General features: G+C 34.5%; 1 protein-coding gene across 1 annotated transcript in view; it reads left to right on the top strand.

Moving 5' to 3' along the window:
* LOC102804076 (uncharacterized) overlaps positions 1-14,911 on the top strand; it is a 29,707-nt gene extending 14,796 nt beyond the window's left edge. The window contains exons 9-18 of the mRNA XM_085508569.1: positions 1,553-1,985; positions 2,774-2,937; positions 3,588-3,794; positions 5,355-5,484; positions 5,631-5,703; positions 6,212-6,319; positions 7,679-7,762; positions 8,549-8,609; positions 13,544-13,684; positions 13,775-14,911. Of these exons, the coding sequence (XP_085364695.1) occupies positions 1,553-1,985; positions 2,774-2,937; positions 3,588-3,794; positions 5,355-5,484; positions 5,631-5,703; positions 6,212-6,319; positions 7,679-7,762; positions 8,549-8,609; positions 13,544-13,684; positions 13,775-14,811 (2,438 nt within the window). The 3' untranslated portion in view covers positions 14,812-14,911. The remainder of the gene's footprint in view (positions 1-1,552; positions 1,986-2,773; positions 2,938-3,587; positions 3,795-5,354; positions 5,485-5,630; positions 5,704-6,211; positions 6,320-7,678; positions 7,763-8,548; positions 8,610-13,543; positions 13,685-13,774) is intronic.
* The last annotated feature ends 4,831 nt before the right edge of the window (positions 14,912-19,742 follow it).

The following is a 19,742-nucleotide window of genomic DNA, read 5'->3' on the forward strand; positions in this document are numbered from 1 at the left end:
GTTGCCTTAGGATTAAGGGTGAGGGTATAAACATTGCCCTGCCCCAAAATCGGAGGCTTGGCTGCCAGCATCCCCGTTGGCATTCAGTGCCCGAGCTCCCAGAGGAGACACGTAGCAACTAGCCTGAGACTAAACCACCGCCTGAAACAACAGACTGTGAGGATGCCCTCCGATCAGCGGGTGGAGACCTGAAAATATCGGTACCTCCACTGTCGGGCCTCCTACTCAACGTCTCAGTACACGAAGTACCGGTAGCCGAACTTGAAGACTTTCCACTCAAGCCAACACGCAACTCACTTTAACCGATTTTTACTGAACAAGCGACCTTGCTGTGACAATACAAGCGACGTGGTCAGTCTCAGTGATTTTGCATGGCTCTGGAAAACATCCCAGGCTTCAGAACTTCAGTGACAAACACATGCCTTCAAGGCAAAAACCCCGAACCCTGCACGCAGTCATGGCAAAAATAGCATTTCGGTTCAGGGTTCCATGCTGGTAAATTCTGATTATAACCACTGCACAGTCACCTCGAAAAACGAGGAGACAAAACCGGCGGCGAGCCTCTGGTGCTGTCATTACATCTATCCATTTCTAAATACATTTTTAAAGCATAAAATGAACACGACATGCATGAGGGAAGCGAAATACAGTTGGGAAAAGGTGACGCAAGAAAAACCAACGACGTGGTTAAATTGTGTCATCAGGTTTTATTTATTTTTTTGTGAAAAATTATACACACAAAGGGGGAAATCGACACAGGAGGGAAAAAAATTAGAAAAACTTATCCTCCCAACCAGTGTCGGCTACCGCTGGCCGTGGTAGCAACCCAAGCTGGAAACCCGGATAGGAAAAGGCAGGCTTTCCAGGCAGAGTCGCTAGACTTCATCTCCGTTGATACAGAGATAAAGAAAAAAGTGAAGGTCAAGGTGAGGTGGCGTCGCTACATTACCCCGGTCACGTGTGTTGTGACATAAGGGAAAAAATCTTAGGGTCATTGGGCTTCCCCTGACCTAGATTTTATTTCTCCATCATTGGCAGAATCACTGATTAATGCCTACAGTTCAAAATAGTCATTTTGACTGACCGGAATTTATGGTGGGTAATTGAACGTAGAGTTTAGAGGGCACCCATTTTCAAGGCCTACGTTGATAAAATTGCCTTGGCATAATAGGAGTTATAATATAGAGATTATTGATAGGTAGGTACCAGTGCAAACTCATTGGGTGCCAAGGCGTCAAAGCCTTTGTGAAGTACAAGTGTGATTTTTCCATAGTGTTAACCTACTTTTGTCTCTGCCCACTTTTAATTGAAAATTGATCAAATTTAATTTCATACAACTCATGTTTTTCTTTATTGCAAACAATGCCCATTTATAGTTATATATAGTGTGTCCATCCTTAATTCTTTAACTTTGACATGTTAAAAATATGAAGTATGGAAATAAACACTAATGGATTAATCTACTTGAGTTTGGAACATAACTATAAATCTGTTTTCTCTGTGAATATTTAAACTACATGTGTATTGCAACACGTTGTCATAATATTTTCAGAAGAGCATCTGAAGAAAAGTATGCAGGATAATGAAAATGATCAAGATAATGCAGAGTCAGTTAAAGGAAACAATAAAGGCGTCAACAAATGTGATGAAGATACAGAGTCAGTCGTCATGGATGATAGTGATGAAGATAATCAACATGAAAATGATACAGAGTCAGTCGCCAAGGATGATAGTGATGAAAACCTTCAACATGAAAATGATACAGAGTCAGTCGCCAAGGATGATAGTGATGAAGACTATAAACATGGGGAAGATAATGAGTCAGTAACTAAGAATGGGAGTGATGAAGAAGATACAGAATTTGTTGCTAAGGGCGACAGTGATGAAGTCCAAGATCATTCTTCAGGGAACAGTGATGTTCAAGAAGATTCACCACAAGAAATTGAAAGGATGGATGTGCAAATCCTTCCTCAGCCAGCTCAGTTGTAAGTCCAGACTTACTCTATAATGTTAGCTTATTTATTTAGATAACACTAAATTGCTTTTAAATGTGAACTACATGGGCAGGGCTCAAAATTAACAGTAGCCTAAGATGCACAGACGACCAAATATTGTCCTCTAGGACTATGTTTCAAAATTAGTAACTCATCAAGACTACTCGAAATTTACAAAATATTAGTATGTTTGTTTTAAACTACATGTAACTTGTTTTCAAAGCAATGGTTGTCATACACAAATTGAGCAATGTGACGTAATTTATTTCTGTTGACATATGGTAGTAAATACCAGATTTAAAATATGGTAATCCAGCAGACTTTCAAGGAATTTTGTTAATATAATATATATATTTTACACTATCCAGTGTTTCTCTGCTTACTAGCCATATAAACATATACATATAAACTATATACATTATGTATATATTTATCCATTTGACATGACAAAATTGCACTCTGTTCTGAAGTCTTGACAAATTTCATTTCCAGATTTGATTTCAATATTTTAGTTGGACACAATACTTGTACACAAGTTGAAATGACATTCTTCAACTTAGGAGACCCCATGTCATGTACCTACTTACTGCCCACACATAATTGTTGCTATACTACATGTACTTTTAAGAATGCTTTCATGAGTATAGGGGAACACTATGCTCACACCTACTACCGGTAGTTTTTTAAAGATTTTGAAATGACTTTGCAAATTGGGTGTATATATATTTATATATAACTTATAACTTAATGTGATTCATATTATTTTCATACTATGCTAGACACAATGATTTAGTAACTCCCCAGTTGTCTGAGGATGATACTGGTAAAACGCCAACAAGACCTATTAAACCGGTTGTTAAGAAGAAAAAGCTAACAAATAAAACACACAGACAACTTGATTTGACATTTCAACAACATGAAAATACAGACAAAGAAAAAAAAGGTATGTATACAATTATAGTGTATAAATATACCATAAAATCTGTATTAGAAGCTGCATCCCTAATAGAAGTTACACCAATTCTTTTTGAATAATTTAGAACCAAAAACTCATCATTTCATCATATGTGTAGATGCTCTAATAGAAGCCGCATCCCCTCTATTGCATTGTACCATTTTAATAGAAGCCGCATTCCCTCTGTTGCATTGTACCATTTCAGTCGCAGCTTCTAATACAGATTTTACAGTAATATGTATAAATATTCTCAATACTTTTAAAAATTGATTCAAGCATTTCCAAATTACAGTGTGAAATTTGAAGACCAAACCAAATGGTCAGCTGAAATAATCTCCAACATTCAGACGTGCTGAAAATATTTTCAATTTGAATAATGCTTAAAAATAGTATATATTTTAAATAGTAATATATTTTTAATGAGCCAGTGAGTTCAGTGTCGAAATAAGTGAAAAAACAGATCAGCCTGCTCTTTTTTGGATGGTATGCACGCCAACCTGAAACATTTATTTTTTATTTTTGCCTTTATTTCCCATATATTCATACCATCAAATACATGTCACATAATAGTTCATAACACTAATAAAACTGAGAGTTCAGCTTGTAATTAGTATGATTATTAGCAATTACATTTCCAGATGATGATCCAGCCAGGAAAACAAAAAGAAAAAAAACCAACACAAAGAAAAAGAAAAACAAGAAGCAGCGTTTTTCTGAAAGAGAGCTTGAAAAGAATGATATATGGGTGCAGTGTTCAAACTCTTATTGCCTAAAATGGAGAAAAGTACATGATATTAGTGACCCTACTTCTATACCTGACAACTGGGAATGTAACATGAACACTGGTTAGTTTCATTTTCTTATTCATTTGATGAGTTGCTTGTTATGTTTTAGTTCTCATTTATTATTGTACACATCTAGACTACCTCAATTTTACATGACAAAAGAAAACTCACAAAGCTTTTAGCAGTGAAAAATTTCCCTGAGATCCTAAAACCATCGTCTTTCATAGAATTTCATCTTTGTGGATGTTCTTACATCATCAAATTATAATTGTAATTTTTGCAATGTAATTTTACAGCATTCATGAGGATGTCATTGTGATTAACAGTCTCTAGAAATTCCAATGATTTATTTACTGATACAAAATCTCCGGCAAAAACTATTTGAATATACATTCAGGTTCTACTTTTTTTTACTGGCGCCCTCAATGTCAAGATTTTAATGATAATTTTACCTTTGCCTTTATGATGCAAGTCAGGTACTTTCTTTACAACTTCAGTGATCATTTCATCACATCTTTGTCAAAAATGCAATAGAGTTTCAAATTTCCTGGTAGCTACATTACTGAGCATGTATTTGCTAGAGACAGAAAGAAGGATTTTAAGACCCTCCACCTTTTTCACAAGTTGAATACATCCTTGGCTGAGATATATTACAATGTATGGATACAAAAATTTCACAAATTACATTTTGTAATGTATGTGTATGAATGAAAAACGTTTATGTTCATTTTGTAAACTTATAAAGGCAATACATTGTACCTACAATACAAAATCATCATTTTTGGTGAAAAACTCAAGCTGGTATATATGCCAAAAACTATATATCTGTGCCAATTAATGTTGATCATGTTTACAAGTTGGACAGAATCAGTCAATGCCTACCCCTCCCATTTTCATACACATGGTAACCAAGCAAACTATTGTTTGTCGGTTGCTACAGCTTTCTGTTGTAATCTAGACTGACGCAGTCGGGCGATTAAAATGCTTTTGTACATGTAGTTTAAATAAAATAAAAAAATTTGCGAACTGGAGGGGTTAGCAAGAAATCCCCTGTAGCTGCGAAATCACCCCGACTGGTTTATTCTGCATGGCCCTCTATCGACACTGCAGGAGCCCGTCGATTTTTCAACGGGTAATTATGTTAATGAGTGTTCTAATTGACAATCACAACGTCTCTTCAACTGACCTCTGACTGAGAAGACGTCGGCTGATTGTAGCAGCCTATATTTTTTTAATTTCACGACTAGTACGAGTTACTTTTTTACACATTGTGATGAATTAGAAACGATGAGTACGACAAACTTGAATTTAAACGTGCCGCCATGTTGGGTCTGCAGAGTGACCTTTACCATGTTGACCTCATTATTTACGCACCCACCTCTTTATAATATGTGCATTCATGAATATTTAATAGCAATGAATTTCCTGCAGAATAAACTAGTCGGGGTGATTTCGCAGTTACAGGGGATTTCGCGCTAACACCCCCATTTCGTGAAATTTGTTATTTTATTTGAACTACAAAAGAGAATTAATCGTCTCGACTGTGCCAGTCTAGTTGTATTCATGCAGCTACAGTTACTGATAAGATCAAATTAATCTATCAAACATTTTTCTTATCAGATGAAGATTACAATTCTTGTACCAAACCACAAGTGAAAAATACTGATGAGATTGATGCAGAATATGAGTTTGTTTTCACTAGATATACTATTGGATCTTTGGTATGGGCAAAAATGCAAGGCTATCCTTGGTAAGTTATTGGTTAGTTCAGGTGGTACAGTATTTGATTTGAAATGAAAAAAATGTTAATGTGATGTCTCAGAAATAAAAATGTTGTTGAATGATTATTTCTATATTATATCATAAGAGGAATGCAATACTATTTTCAAATTTTAGGTGGCCTGGACTGTTAGAAGAGGATCCTGATACCAGATCTTTCTATGAAACTGATGGTGTGTCACGTTATCCTGTAAGTACAGTATTATACATTTTGGTCATTTGTATATTTCTAATGATTCCTACAAAATCAGTCTTGTTAGAGCTAGGGCAAACTGCTCCCAAGGAGAGAAAATGTCATTTGTGTGACAACATAGTTGTTGACAATTGAATGGTAGAATATCAGTGCGCTAAAATACAAATTCAAAGCTTAGAGTCATATTTATGAGAGATATCTTAGTATACATTAAAAACTTATTTTACTAACTGCAGATGATTGTTTTATTAATAAAAGTGTAGCAATGTTTGTTGAGATTTTATGTTAAACATTGTATTTTTTGCCATAAATAATGTGTATTACATCCATGTTAAATAAATTTTGTTATATTTCTTATGATATATTCTGTAAAACACTCCTAAACTTTTTGAGAATATGTTTTGGCCCTTGTACGTGTCATTGTTTTAATACCATTTCAGATTCTGGTTTAGTTAGACATAACATAATGTTTTACATATGAACATTATTTTTCCATACTCTGTAGGCAAAATACCATGTAGTTTTTTTTGGAGATAATGTGTCAAGAGCTTGGGTTCGTTCCACTTCAGTAGAAGTTTTTACTGGCAAAGAGAATGTTGAGGACTTTGGATCTGTAAGTGGAATTCAATAGACTGAGCTATGTTCTATTTCTATATTTCATCACCAGCTGATCAGAGTAAATGAAAACAAATGCCACTTCAAACCAGACTGTATTATTTCATGTTTGAAATAAAATACGAATGATGCAATATCTAAAATTAACTGGCTATCACATTCAAACAATTATTTGTGATAACGATAAATTTATTTCTACAGAAATTAGCACATTAATATACACTTGTAACTGTCTGATAACAAATAAATCGTTATCAAATTATGATAATATTGTTAATAGGAAACAAGTTTATTGTTAATTTATCCTTTATGGTATATATTTCTAATGAAAAGCCATTATGGATGTACCAATAATATAATAAGTTCAGTGTTCGAAATTAACTGAAAATCATAAAAGGCCCGAAGGATCTATGTCAAATTAAAACTGTAGGTCCTTCTAGCTAACTGTAGGCCCTGATATTTAACAAACAAAGACTAAACGGATAATACAAGCTTGCAATTGCAAAACCTTTATTTACTAATTAATCAGATATATTATCTGCAGCCTCAAAGAGGTCATCATCATTTCTTTCATCGTCACTAAACTCATCAAAATCTTCAGAAAAAACACTGTCATGATCACTGGCCGACTCTGAATCTGACATGCATTTTGCATCGTGTTCACAATCATTGGCGTCAGCCTCAGCTTCTACAAGGATCAATTCTGCTGCATGATCCTTGACAAGGCCGGCAATACATCACCTTGTTGTTGTTATAAAAAAGTAACCAGTCTTTGAACTCCGCCTGCCAGCTAATTTGGAATGTGCGTGGTTTACGCCTAGACTGTTCGTATTCTTGCTGTTTGTCATGCCTTTCTTGTGTAGTTTTCAGCGTGTTTGATGCAAATCAAAGATTGCGGAACATAAAATGTAAGCGCGAATTCTATTGGTTTGAATCAGAGGCTTGATCGGCCTACAACCAATCAGATTGTTTGTTACAGTTCCCACGTTCGGCGCATTTCACGATCATTCGACATGCTTGAATTATGACTCGTATGCCCAGGTCGATGAGTGATGCCATTTGTTGATCAAACGTGCAAGAAAACGCAATTTTGAAACAATTCTGGAGTTACTATCAATATTTATTATATATTTGGTCTTACAATCATACTAAATAATGGAACGTTTTTTTTTTAAATATAAATTTATGGTCGGTCACAAGGACTGATGGTTTTTCACAGCTCTAGGCCCTTTACACCCACTGTCGGCGTGAGGCCGACGGACCGACGTTAATTTCGAACACTGAATAAGTAATTTCATTTAATATTTTAATTTAGCATATTGCATTTAATTCATTGATCATTTTCTGTTTCTATAAGCCTAAAATGAAAGGAAAGAATTACACAAAGGAAGTAAAGAAAGCACAAGAAATAGCAATGAAGGCAATGTCCATGACATTGAAGGTAATATCTTGTAATAAGTACAATCTACACAACATATGCAACAACTTTGACCAGTTTAATATAATGCAAATTTAATATTTATTTCTAATCTATGAATTTTACAAGTTCAAGAACACAAAACAGAAGACAACAAATATATTAACAAACAAACAAACAACATGCAGTCATTACATGGTCAATTCATTGAGATGAAGATAATATAGAAAGTATTACCACTGATATAATATATGTAATTATAGTGATTGTTGGTACCATATGTTCTCTCCAGTTATCAGATGATAACTAGGCAGTGCTTGGGGACACTGCATGAATACACAAACAAGAGTGCATGAATCAGCAATATCCAATTTTTTTCCACATTTGTAAGAACTGTTTAAACAACAAACCTATCATAAATTGTTTGTGTTAGGAAATCATGTTCATTTTCATCTGCAAAATTATGTGAGCGTGTTTTTGCATGCCATTTTCTCACGTCGAATCACTATGCACTATTAAAGCATATTGATGCACATATTTTCAATTTTTTGACACTTTAGAGTATTATAACAAAAGGATATTATTGGATGATAACAGAGATAAGATGTGAATCTTTAGTTCAAATATGGGCTAGATGTGTCCTGCCCATTATTGTGCACGTCCCCATCCTTCCCATATTATCACGAATAATAGGCAGTGAGTCCTACATTCTCTAAGTAGAATCATTTTATTTTTAGCTTTATTTTTGATCAATATATACCATTTCTCATCTATAATTCCAGTTATGATATAATTGTGACTATGTTTCAGGAAAGAGTAATGGAATATGGATTTAGTAGATTTAAAGGACCATGGGGTGCGGACTCACAAGGTAAAATGAATCTATTCACTATGCCATTGGTTTGATTGGTACTAATTATATATAATAAATTTATCAACATCATACAAATATCTATATATTGGAGCAAAAAAATAATAGTCAATCATTTGGATATAGAATGTACAACATATGGTGCATTGCCTTTATTTTTATGAGCTGGGAAAAAAAAAAAAAAATTAATCCGTAATTGGATTGAATAAAAACAATGAGCATGTAAGGCCACACTGATTTAATTTTATGGATGACATCCTCTGAATACCCCAAAACTAATGCGAGAGGGCGAAAAAAAAAAAAAAACGGCCAAAAAAAAAAAATGCTGCTAAAACCACAGGACTACGAAGCTATTATTACGAATTTAACCACAGTGTATCAAAAAAACAACAAGTCTTAATTTGTAGGATGCACATGCTGATGTACACATTTCGTACTGTATTACTGTCACAGGTATCATCACTTTTGATTTTGAAAAGGCAAGAGGATAAGGCAGATGTTAGCTTTGCCAAATGCATACACATCAACGCAATAATAAAGAAAAACTTACTGTGTTGTATTGAAAAAAAAAAATTAAAAATGAACAATAAGTTTGTCAACAGCAACCTGGAAATTAACTTCTTTGACATTCAAACTACAGCTTTTAAAGTGACACTTCAGAAGTGTAGACACAAATGCTCTAGAACTACTTCAACTCTGTAACAAATCATAAGAGGCTCGATATTGAAAAAAAAAAAAAACACCAACAGAGAGTCAACAAAAAATTGGATGCAGAAAATTATGTACATGTATCTTGATGAAAATGCGTCATATGATCAAAATATTACTGAATGTGTGTGCAAGCAAATTATCCGAATCAGAAAATGAAAAAAAAATAATAAGAAACTTTTCTTCACCCCGTAAGGGGACTTCGGCCAAGGAGCTTCTGCTGCTTTTGTTGCAGTTTTGCCGACTTCAATGCGGACAAAGCAACCGAACTGATTTGTCGCCTGACCGACTTTTAGGCCACCATACACCTCCACTCCTCTCATCATTGCAGAAGAAACCCGGGACAGCCACTCTGGACAATATGTTCTCAAAGTTGTCTTGGCGAAACTCGCTTGCCGCTACTGACCTCTCATATAGCTGTGTAAACGTCTCCCTGGCCAACGTCAATTGCATACCAGTCTACAACAATCTCTCCATTTCATCTCTGAACTTTTATGCTCACGTATTTTGGTGGTGTGGTCGCCATGTTGGATCGTTTATGGCAAAATTTGCATGTTTTGAGGCAATCTCTTTCCCATAGGTCTTTGCACTTTACGTAATGCGCATCTAACTGTGCGGAGTTTGGTTTTGAGGTAGTCCAAAACGAGTTTTACGACAAGTCGGCGCTTTGCAACAATATGAGTTGCCAAGTTCCGGACAGAAAACCGATCTGTAGAGACTCGTCGTCAGAGATTTTTTTTTTTTTTTTGAGAACAGGCGAAAACTAATGCGCGCGTGGATGTCATCCATAAAATTAAATCGGTGTAGCCTAAGTTAATTGTTTGTCAGCAAAATATATTCATTTTATGTCCATGTACCTATCCCAGCTGATTTTATTTAGAATTTGTACTGAAACATTGTTTAATGACCTCATATATTTTGATGATCAGAAGCAAAATGGCCAATGAACATGTTTTGCTACATAGCAATTTTGATTAGCATAGCAACATTATTTTTGTACACTGCATCACAAATAATGTAATGCATACATGTACTTAGGCAATTTCAGTCAAACTTAGAATATACTTTATACGTAGCTTCATTACATGCTTTTATTATAACTTAAGTATCATCACAGTATGACATCACATATTGCCGAACTTGTTTCATTGTACGCACTGCATCATGAGCTTGTTGCATGTGCAGAGCTTCTGGGTTTATATTGGTCATGGGGAACTGGAGGAAGCAAAAGAACAGCACAATGTAGATAATATTAGCCAGTTATCAAACATCATGAAAGTGAAATTAAGAGACCAATACAAACAGTCTTGGAAGGAGCAGCTAAACTCGTCCACTAGTAGTAGAGTCAACAATAAAGGCAATAAACTTAGGACATATAAACAATTTAAAATAAACTATGAACTTGAAAATTATCTAAATGAAATAAATAACTTTAGCTTACGTAGAATGTTATCAAAATTCAAACTTAGTGATCACATTTTGGAAATTGAACTGGGGAGAAGGAGAAAACCAAAACTACCAGCAGCAGAAAGAGTCTGTAAAAAATGTGATCAAAGCGATATTGAAGATAAAAACATTTTCTTTTGAGCTGCTCACATTTTGAAAATGGAAAAAAAAATCCTCCTGAAAAACTGTGAAATTACCTTAAGAGAAAAGAACAAAGACATAATGTTCTTAAAAATTATGGAAAATAACATTGCCCTATCTCTATATCATAAAAATACCATATATAAAACATGGTACAGTAGGGAGAACCTTTACTTTGATTTACTTACTGTATTTTTATTACTTTCTGATTTTTTGTAGTTATTAGAACTTTTAAATTTGTAGTTATTTTTAGTTGCTTTATTTTACACTATTTTTTACTATTTTTAGCTCCCATGAAACGGAGCTTATGTGGTACCGGTAACTGTGACTCTGTGACTCTGTGACTAAAATTTGTTCTACTGATAACTCAAGATCTACAATTTCAATTCAAATGAAATTTGGCACACAGCTAATATATGATGAGTAGATGCGCTGATTAGATTTTGGTGCAATTCCATGCATATTAATTAGTCAATTATTGCATTAATTAATTTATAACTTAGAGTCTTTAAAGTTTCTTAACAATTATTTGACTAGGGTGAGTGGCCTAATTTGCATATTGCAATAACCTATTCTGTCACAAAAAAAAACTGGTAATATTTCATTGGAAGGTCTGCAAATTTTCAAATTTTAGTATATAATGATTTATTATATCATGATGGATGTTATTTGAGCAGATACAGCGACTAAAAACATCAAATGTATGTGAGTATGGGGAGTACGTATGCGCAGTTACAAGAGTGACGCAGCCATTTTTTCAGTTTTACGAAAAAGCAGTACCCTTTTCGATTTTCATGAACGCAAGTTCAATTTCACTTTGTGCCTCATATTCATCAATAGACAACAGCGAAGACAGATGCCGTACAACTTTCTGCCAATCTTGATTCGTAAATGTGCTGGTTACAGGTACAGTGTTCTCCTCGGGCATGCGTCGCTTAGACAATAGCTGCGTAACTTTCGTTTCGCCCGCGGTTCTGCAGTATTCTCATCAGGTGTTTTAAGGGTATCTGGTCCGATACTGTTCTTTCTTTCCACTATACTGTTTTCCTCAAGCTGGGCCGTTTCCAGGCCATTGTTTTGCAATGATGAATCAGAACAGAACAATTCGTGTGAACTGATCGATCCTAACTTATTATCTGGATACTCATATTTACCTGTGGATACTTCGGCCTACTTTCAAGCATGAATATAGAAGGAAATCAACGAATTTTTTTCAGTATCGTTCCAGACTTTGCAAGAAATTTATATAATAATCACAGTGATCACTACTATTGGGTTCAAAAATTATTTATGATCATTCAAAATATAGTGGCCATGGCTGTCGGTTCAACCCAGTACTGACCTTCACCGCTATTGCGACGCCACGAGCAGAGAAAAGGAAAGCTGAATCCCTGCGTCTACACTTAATCCATGTATAAGGCAGACACCCGACAGCAACAGCAAGGAAGTTTGTCAGTTTTATTCAAGATATATATTTTCTATTTTACGCATTGGAGCGACACAACGTGACTGAAAGCACTTCCAATGTGATCTAATTTGTAAACAATCTCTTTGCACACGACTCCCAGTGTCTTCTCCTCAAGCAGACAGTAATGTTTCACATTTGTTTTCGCATGGTTTCCATCTTACTCAAATAAAACGAAGCAGTTGATTCCTATTTTACTTTGTGTTTATTCTTGTTTGACATCTTGATCAATTTTATTGATGGATTGACCTACATGCAATTACATTCACTTATTAGGCAAAGCCTATACCTTTATAATACCCCCGGTACATGCTCTGATCACACGGGAGCTATTTTGACAAATTTAGTAATGAAAAAAAAATCATATCATTACTAAGTAACGAGAAAATGTCAATTCCTTTAGCGCAATATTTATAAAAGTGTTTTAATACAAGACAGCAGCACTTACATAAACTAAGCCAGTAACACATTCCTTGTATACAAATTTATCTTTTTTTTAATGCTTTTTTGTTCCTTTACTTTTTATGTAGTTATTTTTCTTTTACAAATATCTGATTTGTAACCCTTTTCATCCCCTCCGGGGGATGTTGTGTGTTAATAAATAAATAAACAGTTTAATTTTGATTGTAGTTATTTTTAGTTGCTTTATTTTACACTATTTTTACCTGACTGTATCCACAGCAGATTACAGTTGCGTAATAAATTATTATTATTACATACGATCCAATAACTACGAATTGTGGATTCATTTTGGCAATCTCACATGTGTATTTTTGGAATTATTCTTTTGTCCTTCCAAAAAGTCAGTTGAAATTTTAAATCTGCTAGTTGATTGGAGCAGATATCACAAATGAGTAGAAACACCATTTACCAAAGAGTTCCACACTCATCCATACACCAAGCCTAGCAACAGCTAATTTAAGAACTATATACATCTACTATATATATTTTGCTTTTGCCAGCCAGTGTAAATATTCAGATTGAAAATGGGCTGTCTATGTATACCTTGGCTAAAATAATGTGAAAAAATGCTGGCAGTCTGATTATATCTTTTGGCATGTCAAAAATGCTGTGTAAAATGTATTTAGAATAAACCACATGTTTGTTGGACTAGGAACAATGTTCTAAAATAGTGTGGACAAGTGAATTAATGACATCTTATATTTTATTTCAGATTCTCAAGTATCCTCTCAGCTAAGTGTGAGTAATGGAATATCCAGTAAGACACCAGAAGTTGACACAATTCTTAGGACTGCAGAAAGTGTTCTAGATGAAGCAGAATCTATGATAGAGAGCATTGAAGATAGTTTAAATGGTGAGTAATGATTTGTATGGTTTTAATTGTTTGGATATTACAGGTATTAGGTATTAGGTATTGACATACATGATATCTTTTCCCCACTAGATGATGATGATGACTTTGTTGTGCCCAAGGAAAAGAAACATAAGAAACAGACTAAACAAAAGAAAGAAGTTAGTCAAAATGAAGGAGGAACAAAAGCTGTGAAAAGAAAGCTGGAGGGTGAAATGATGGAACCAAAGAAAAATTTAAAGAAAAAAAAGAAAAGCAAGGATGAGAAAAATGATGATGACGCTACTGATGTTTCAGAGAAGAAAGCAAAAAAAGACAGAAAAAAGAAATCATCGGCAGATAAATCAGAAATTACTGATAAGAGACAAATTGACCATGAAAAGATTAATAAGAATAAATCCAAAGATGTAAAGCATACAAAACCTGTTGGAAAGACTGTAGCAAAAGAAAATCCATCTAAGAACAAACAAAATATTGAGAAATCTAAGAAAGATGGTTTAAAATACCAAAATACCAATGTTGTTATTAATAAAAAGGAAGCCGAATTTAAAATGCCAAAGAAAAGTAAGCTTGGTTTCAAAGCTCCTGGAAAAATAAATAAATCTGAAATGAAAGTCCCATTGCCTTGTCGTAATGACCCAACAACTTCTGAAGAAGTCAACCCAACTAAAACTAATGAGATAAAAGTGTTTGACAGTGATGTTTACACAATGGATTTGGACACACAGCCTGAAGAAAAATGTGATGTGGCCAAAGAAAAAGTCAAGAAAAATAAAGCGAAAGAAATGAATGAAATCTCATCTAATACTGGAAAGCTTGCTGTAAATGGGACATCTAAAAATGGACATACTAAGAAATCTAAGCCAAAGTTTTCAATAAAAAGAAAAGAAACCGTGACAGGCAAAGATTTTGTAGCTGAACCAAAGGAAAAGAAGCCAAAATTGATCTTGGACACTGATAAAAGAGAGCCAGTTGAGGAACAGACAAAAGAAGATAGTCAAGATTTTGATCTTGATTTTGATTTACCACTTCATAGTGAGGTTATAGAGCCAGTAAATTTAAATCTGAAAAATACGCCAATTTTTGAAGATGATAATGATGATGATTCACAGCCATTTGAAATTATTTGAAAAATATTGAATTTTTGCTTGTCTCCCACAGTTATTTTAAATCCTTGTGATATGCCAACAAAAAGGTTAAGATAAGTTTCACTCGACACGAAAAAAAAAAATTGTTCAAGTTATGAAAATGACAGATTAAAACCATCAATTTTAACCCTTATGAATGCAAAAAGAATGTTTAACGTTTTCCATTTTTTTGTTGTTTTTCAAATTACCGGTATTCCAGAATAGTTTGCAATAGAAAATTATGTCCACTGGGTTTAAAACAAAATTACAGAAAAAGTTGCACAAGCAACTTATGGCATTTAAAGCGTTATGTTCTTCTTGAGTTACCAACTTCTAATACCAACTCCGGATAACATTACATTTTTAATATACACACATTGTATACAAAATAATTTTATACAGATGCTTAATTATAGAAGGTTCTAATACCATTTTTAACTTGTTATTTATTGACTACTTTTAGAATTTCTCGTTGATGTTAAAATATTACAAATATTTTTATGATGATGAATTTTTAAACTTTCTATTTATACAATTTTTTTAAAATTTCAATTATTTAATTGAAGGATTATTACAGTTTAATTATTATATTTAGTACATTATAATAACAGTATATTTTGGTGGACTTCCACAAACAAATTAAATGTGAAATTGTATTGGGATCAAAAAATTCACTAGTTGCCAAAAGCCCTTATCACTCATCTTGCTTTTAGAACAAAATTTCAAATTTACCTGGAATTAATTTTCACTAAAAAGACTGGTTTTTATGAATTTTATTTTCACTGATTAATCCTTTCAGCAAAAATATATTACTTTGAGTTCAAAGCAATGTGAGATAAATATTTTGATACGTCAAATTATCAGTTTCAAATTTGTTATGTTGTTTTGATTTCACTCACATAGGCCACTGAAGAGGGTGCAACTTGCATAACCAGGTCCTCAAGTAGACTTGCATACAGTCTCATCTGTAAATGGTGAAAGCCGTGTTACCGTACAGTTCGAGTTACCAGGAAATAAACAAGTTTATTTATTTTTTGCGATAACCCGGCTTTCGACATTTATACACTACCGAGTACCTTATATTATTTTATTGAAAAAAAAAATAAACACTGGCAGGAGACTGTATGCAAGTCTAGCCCACATTTTTATAAAAATGTTTTTTCTTCACAACAACATACCGGGGTATAACAGCTTGTTTACATTTTTCTGATTTGTTGAGAAAAAAAAAATATTACATGTATTTTAATACATTCAACATTGTAATTTAACTATTGGAGTTTGTAATGTTGGTTTTTTTAATATAATAAAAACATACTGTTATTTTCATGTATGCAGTTTACCTTTTCCCAATTTTAGCTCCAGTATCAGCACAGAATTAGAGATGTAGTCTACATGTGTGCATGCTTCTAGCAAATATGCAGCTGTTAACACAATCAGTACATAGATGTTTTATGAGAAACATGTTTTAACCATAATTTGACATGGTATTAACTGGTGCTATGTGTAATAGCTGGTTGCTCTGCATTTGTTCATAAGTTCAGTTCCTATCTAGGTTGAACAGCAACTAGGTGATTGTGCCATATTCTCAATGGGAAGTCAAAGCCACTGGCTTACATTCATTCATTAATGATGTGACTTTTGATTGACCTTGATCCACTTGTGCTTGACTGGTACTTTATAACTGACAATGGCATTTTACTTGAAACATACTTAGCTGCTTTGTTGTTTCTTATAGTTTATTTTCACAACATCATCACGTGTTAATATTAATACATCACTAAACAAGAGTGCATTAATTATGCAAGCATGCAAATTGTCCCAAAATTATGATGAAAGTGCCTGGAAGTAGCTAATATTGCATTCATTGTTGGGTTTTTGGAAAGAGAACGAACGATCTTGCTCAAATTTGCGTTGGTGGCGCTGTTGCGAGATCCGGGGTTTGTCACATGCGACACAGTCACTACTAGTCCTAGTAGAGTGTGCATGTGATGGCCACTTGCTCCATACTCTGCATGTATGGTATGGATTTTCTCAAACTCTACTCTTATGTTTGCAGATTAATCAGTGTCTGAGCTGTGTAAATGTAAATTTAGATATGTAACAATCTTAATTTAGTGTCGACAATTCCACTGTGAGAACATATAGAGTAATTATTGTATTCTAAATTACCGACATCTTGAATAATTGAAATTACAAATTAACTAAAATAACATACTAGCTAAAAGACATGTTTTACAGTAGTTTAAAGTCAAACTAGTGTCATGATCAGCCGAGGTAGTCAAACAAAATCAAGACGGCCGTTAGCATCAAACAACAATGCTACGACTGGAACCGTGACGAATTGTGGTAAAGACAATAGTATCGGTCAGTTGATAAAATGAGCTATATTGTGTTGATCCATGGAGCTAGAATCCATGGGTTGATTTATTGGAACTATTTCGTGGCTCTTGTTGTTAGACCTAATTAGACTGCCAAATGTAGAACGGATACGACTTTTTGTTATAGTGTACACTAAAATTGAATGCAGTTGCGCATGACAAAAGCATGTGACCTTCCATTACATAGAAAAAAGTGCCAACTATTGAACTAAGTGAATAATAAAATAGGGTGCACGGCTGGAATGATGAACTAAATTCTATACATCGTGTGTACTGCTGTCAGTCTAATTCGGAAAATTTGCCCGGGGCTCGTGCATTTCGACACAAAACAATTCGGGCGACGAAATTAAAGTTCGGAAATCAACTGAAGCGCTTTTCTACATATAGATAAAATACCTATTTCCTATTATATGAAACAATTTACCAAAGAAATGTCTTGTAAAGGATACACATTTCACGCAAAATTGTTGAAGGGGTATCTATTTTCGCATTTGGACCATTAAAGTTTCGGAAAGGAACGCTTTCCCGGGCGTTAGGGGGCGTGCCTGAACATCGGTGGATGTCTCGAAGATAAAACTTTCGTGTAGAACCACATCATTATGTTTATTGAAACACTCAAAATTCTTCAGAATATGATGCAGTGCGGGTCTAGAGGTGGGGTTCTTGGGGTCCAGACCCCCCCCCCTCCCTGTTGCAAAATGTATTCAATTTGTTTTTGTATAATATAAATAAATCATTAACTTTGTCTCGATATTTTAAAGTTTGGACCACCCCCCCATAACAAAAATCCTGTATCCGCCCCTGGAAGAATTTTAAATGGTTACACTAACTACTAGAACACATATTTAAAAACATATAAATTTTACAAAAAATTCTATCCTCTAAAGCACAACAATGGTTTAAAAAAATTCAATTAAAAAACTGGTGATAATAATAATAACAAATAATAATAAGCAATATACAGTAAATCAATCATGGAGGTTAAAGTGACCGCACCAATGCCATGTACTTAACACGTAATGCCCTACACATTGCGGCGCGTCTGGGTCATGCCAAGTTCTGTTGAGGGATTGACATACAATGAAATGGAGGAAAAGGACGAGTATAATGGCTGTCATTCAACTTAGTGCCTGTCAGTTCCAAAGTGTCCAATGGCGATGTTCAATTGTGTTTAGACAAATGAGAGGTATTCTCATTCAAGCGACCTCGCCCTAAATCTAAGTGTGCCTGCAGACGTCAACAGGGTTGGTCATGTAGCAACTACCGACGTTCGACTATCAGTGAAATTATTACTAGAAAGAACGGGATACAGGTTGGTATATGTCATATTCTAATGTTTTAATGATTGCGTAAAGTGGGTGCGTGTGTGGTTTCTTCCCTTGAAAGTTATATACTTGTTCATTCAGTAGCCTACTGTAACTATCTATGAGACTGTATTTACATACTTGACAACATTTCAGTTAATCAAACTAAGACCTTACTTAAATGACGCGTATTTAGACCCCAGAGGTCTTCAATACCGTATAAATGTAAACAAATGATCGCTGTGAAGCCCCGCTGATTTTATTTTGATTCAAATTGGTTTGAATCCTACATAAACAGGCTCAAAATCGGAGTACAGGAAACAAACCATCAAACATCAAGATGTACAATAACAAAACACCGAGATTCGCGGTAGACATCAAATTTGTAGGAACGCATTGAATGTTTTAGTTTGAATTAACACAAACTTAAGTGTACTTGGGATGCAAGTGGCAATCCTGTATACGTCGATGCATGCTCTTTTGTTATTATTAACATGTGTCAACAAGACAGTTACGACTTGTGTCGCAATAATGATTATTATAGAGTTGGATATATAGATTACTATGTTCTAAAATCAGGCACCGAGGACGCTTATGGAACGCAGAATACGTAAAACGTGTAGATTTATGTAAACAAGTAAACTGTCTTCAATAATCGAATCCAGTGATTTGTATTGCAATACATTTAGCAACACTCAAAGTAAATGAAATGGCGACAGTCCTCGCGCAGCGTCCTGTTCTATATGGGACCAGAGGTACATTACTTGGGGTTTGCAACTACGGTTACATGATATCAAGATCCCGTTACAATCTCGCTCTCGCATAAGCCGTTCCAACTCAGAAAAATGCGAATGCGCATGCCCGAGGTAACTAGGATACTGGGATGACCAGGTGGGTCAAAATAGCTGCCCACAATATGACGGATTACGAGAACTATATTTTCTGTACATTTTCAATGTATTACATTGTTCACTATGATAGTGGCAAGAAAAGTTTTATTTTTTCATTACAAACCTTGACCATTGATATATGTCATGTCAGAAGGTCGTAGCCTCAGTCTCGCTATCTACGAGAAGAGACTTGAATGGGATCTTGACATGATGTCACCATACAGTACTATGCGAGTTGCAAACCCCAAGTAATGTACCTCTGATGGGACTCATAGCGACGTATACAACGCGTGTGAAAAACATTGTTTATTTACATGGAATTCGAACACGCGCTGTGCGACGACCCTGGACCACCGCGCTTT

Source organism: Saccoglossus kowalevskii, chromosome 15 (genome assembly GCF_978046115.1).
Source record: "Saccoglossus kowalevskii chromosome 15, keSacKowa6.1, whole genome shotgun sequence".
NCBI lineage: Eukaryota > Metazoa > Hemichordata > Enteropneusta > Harrimaniidae > Saccoglossus > Saccoglossus kowalevskii.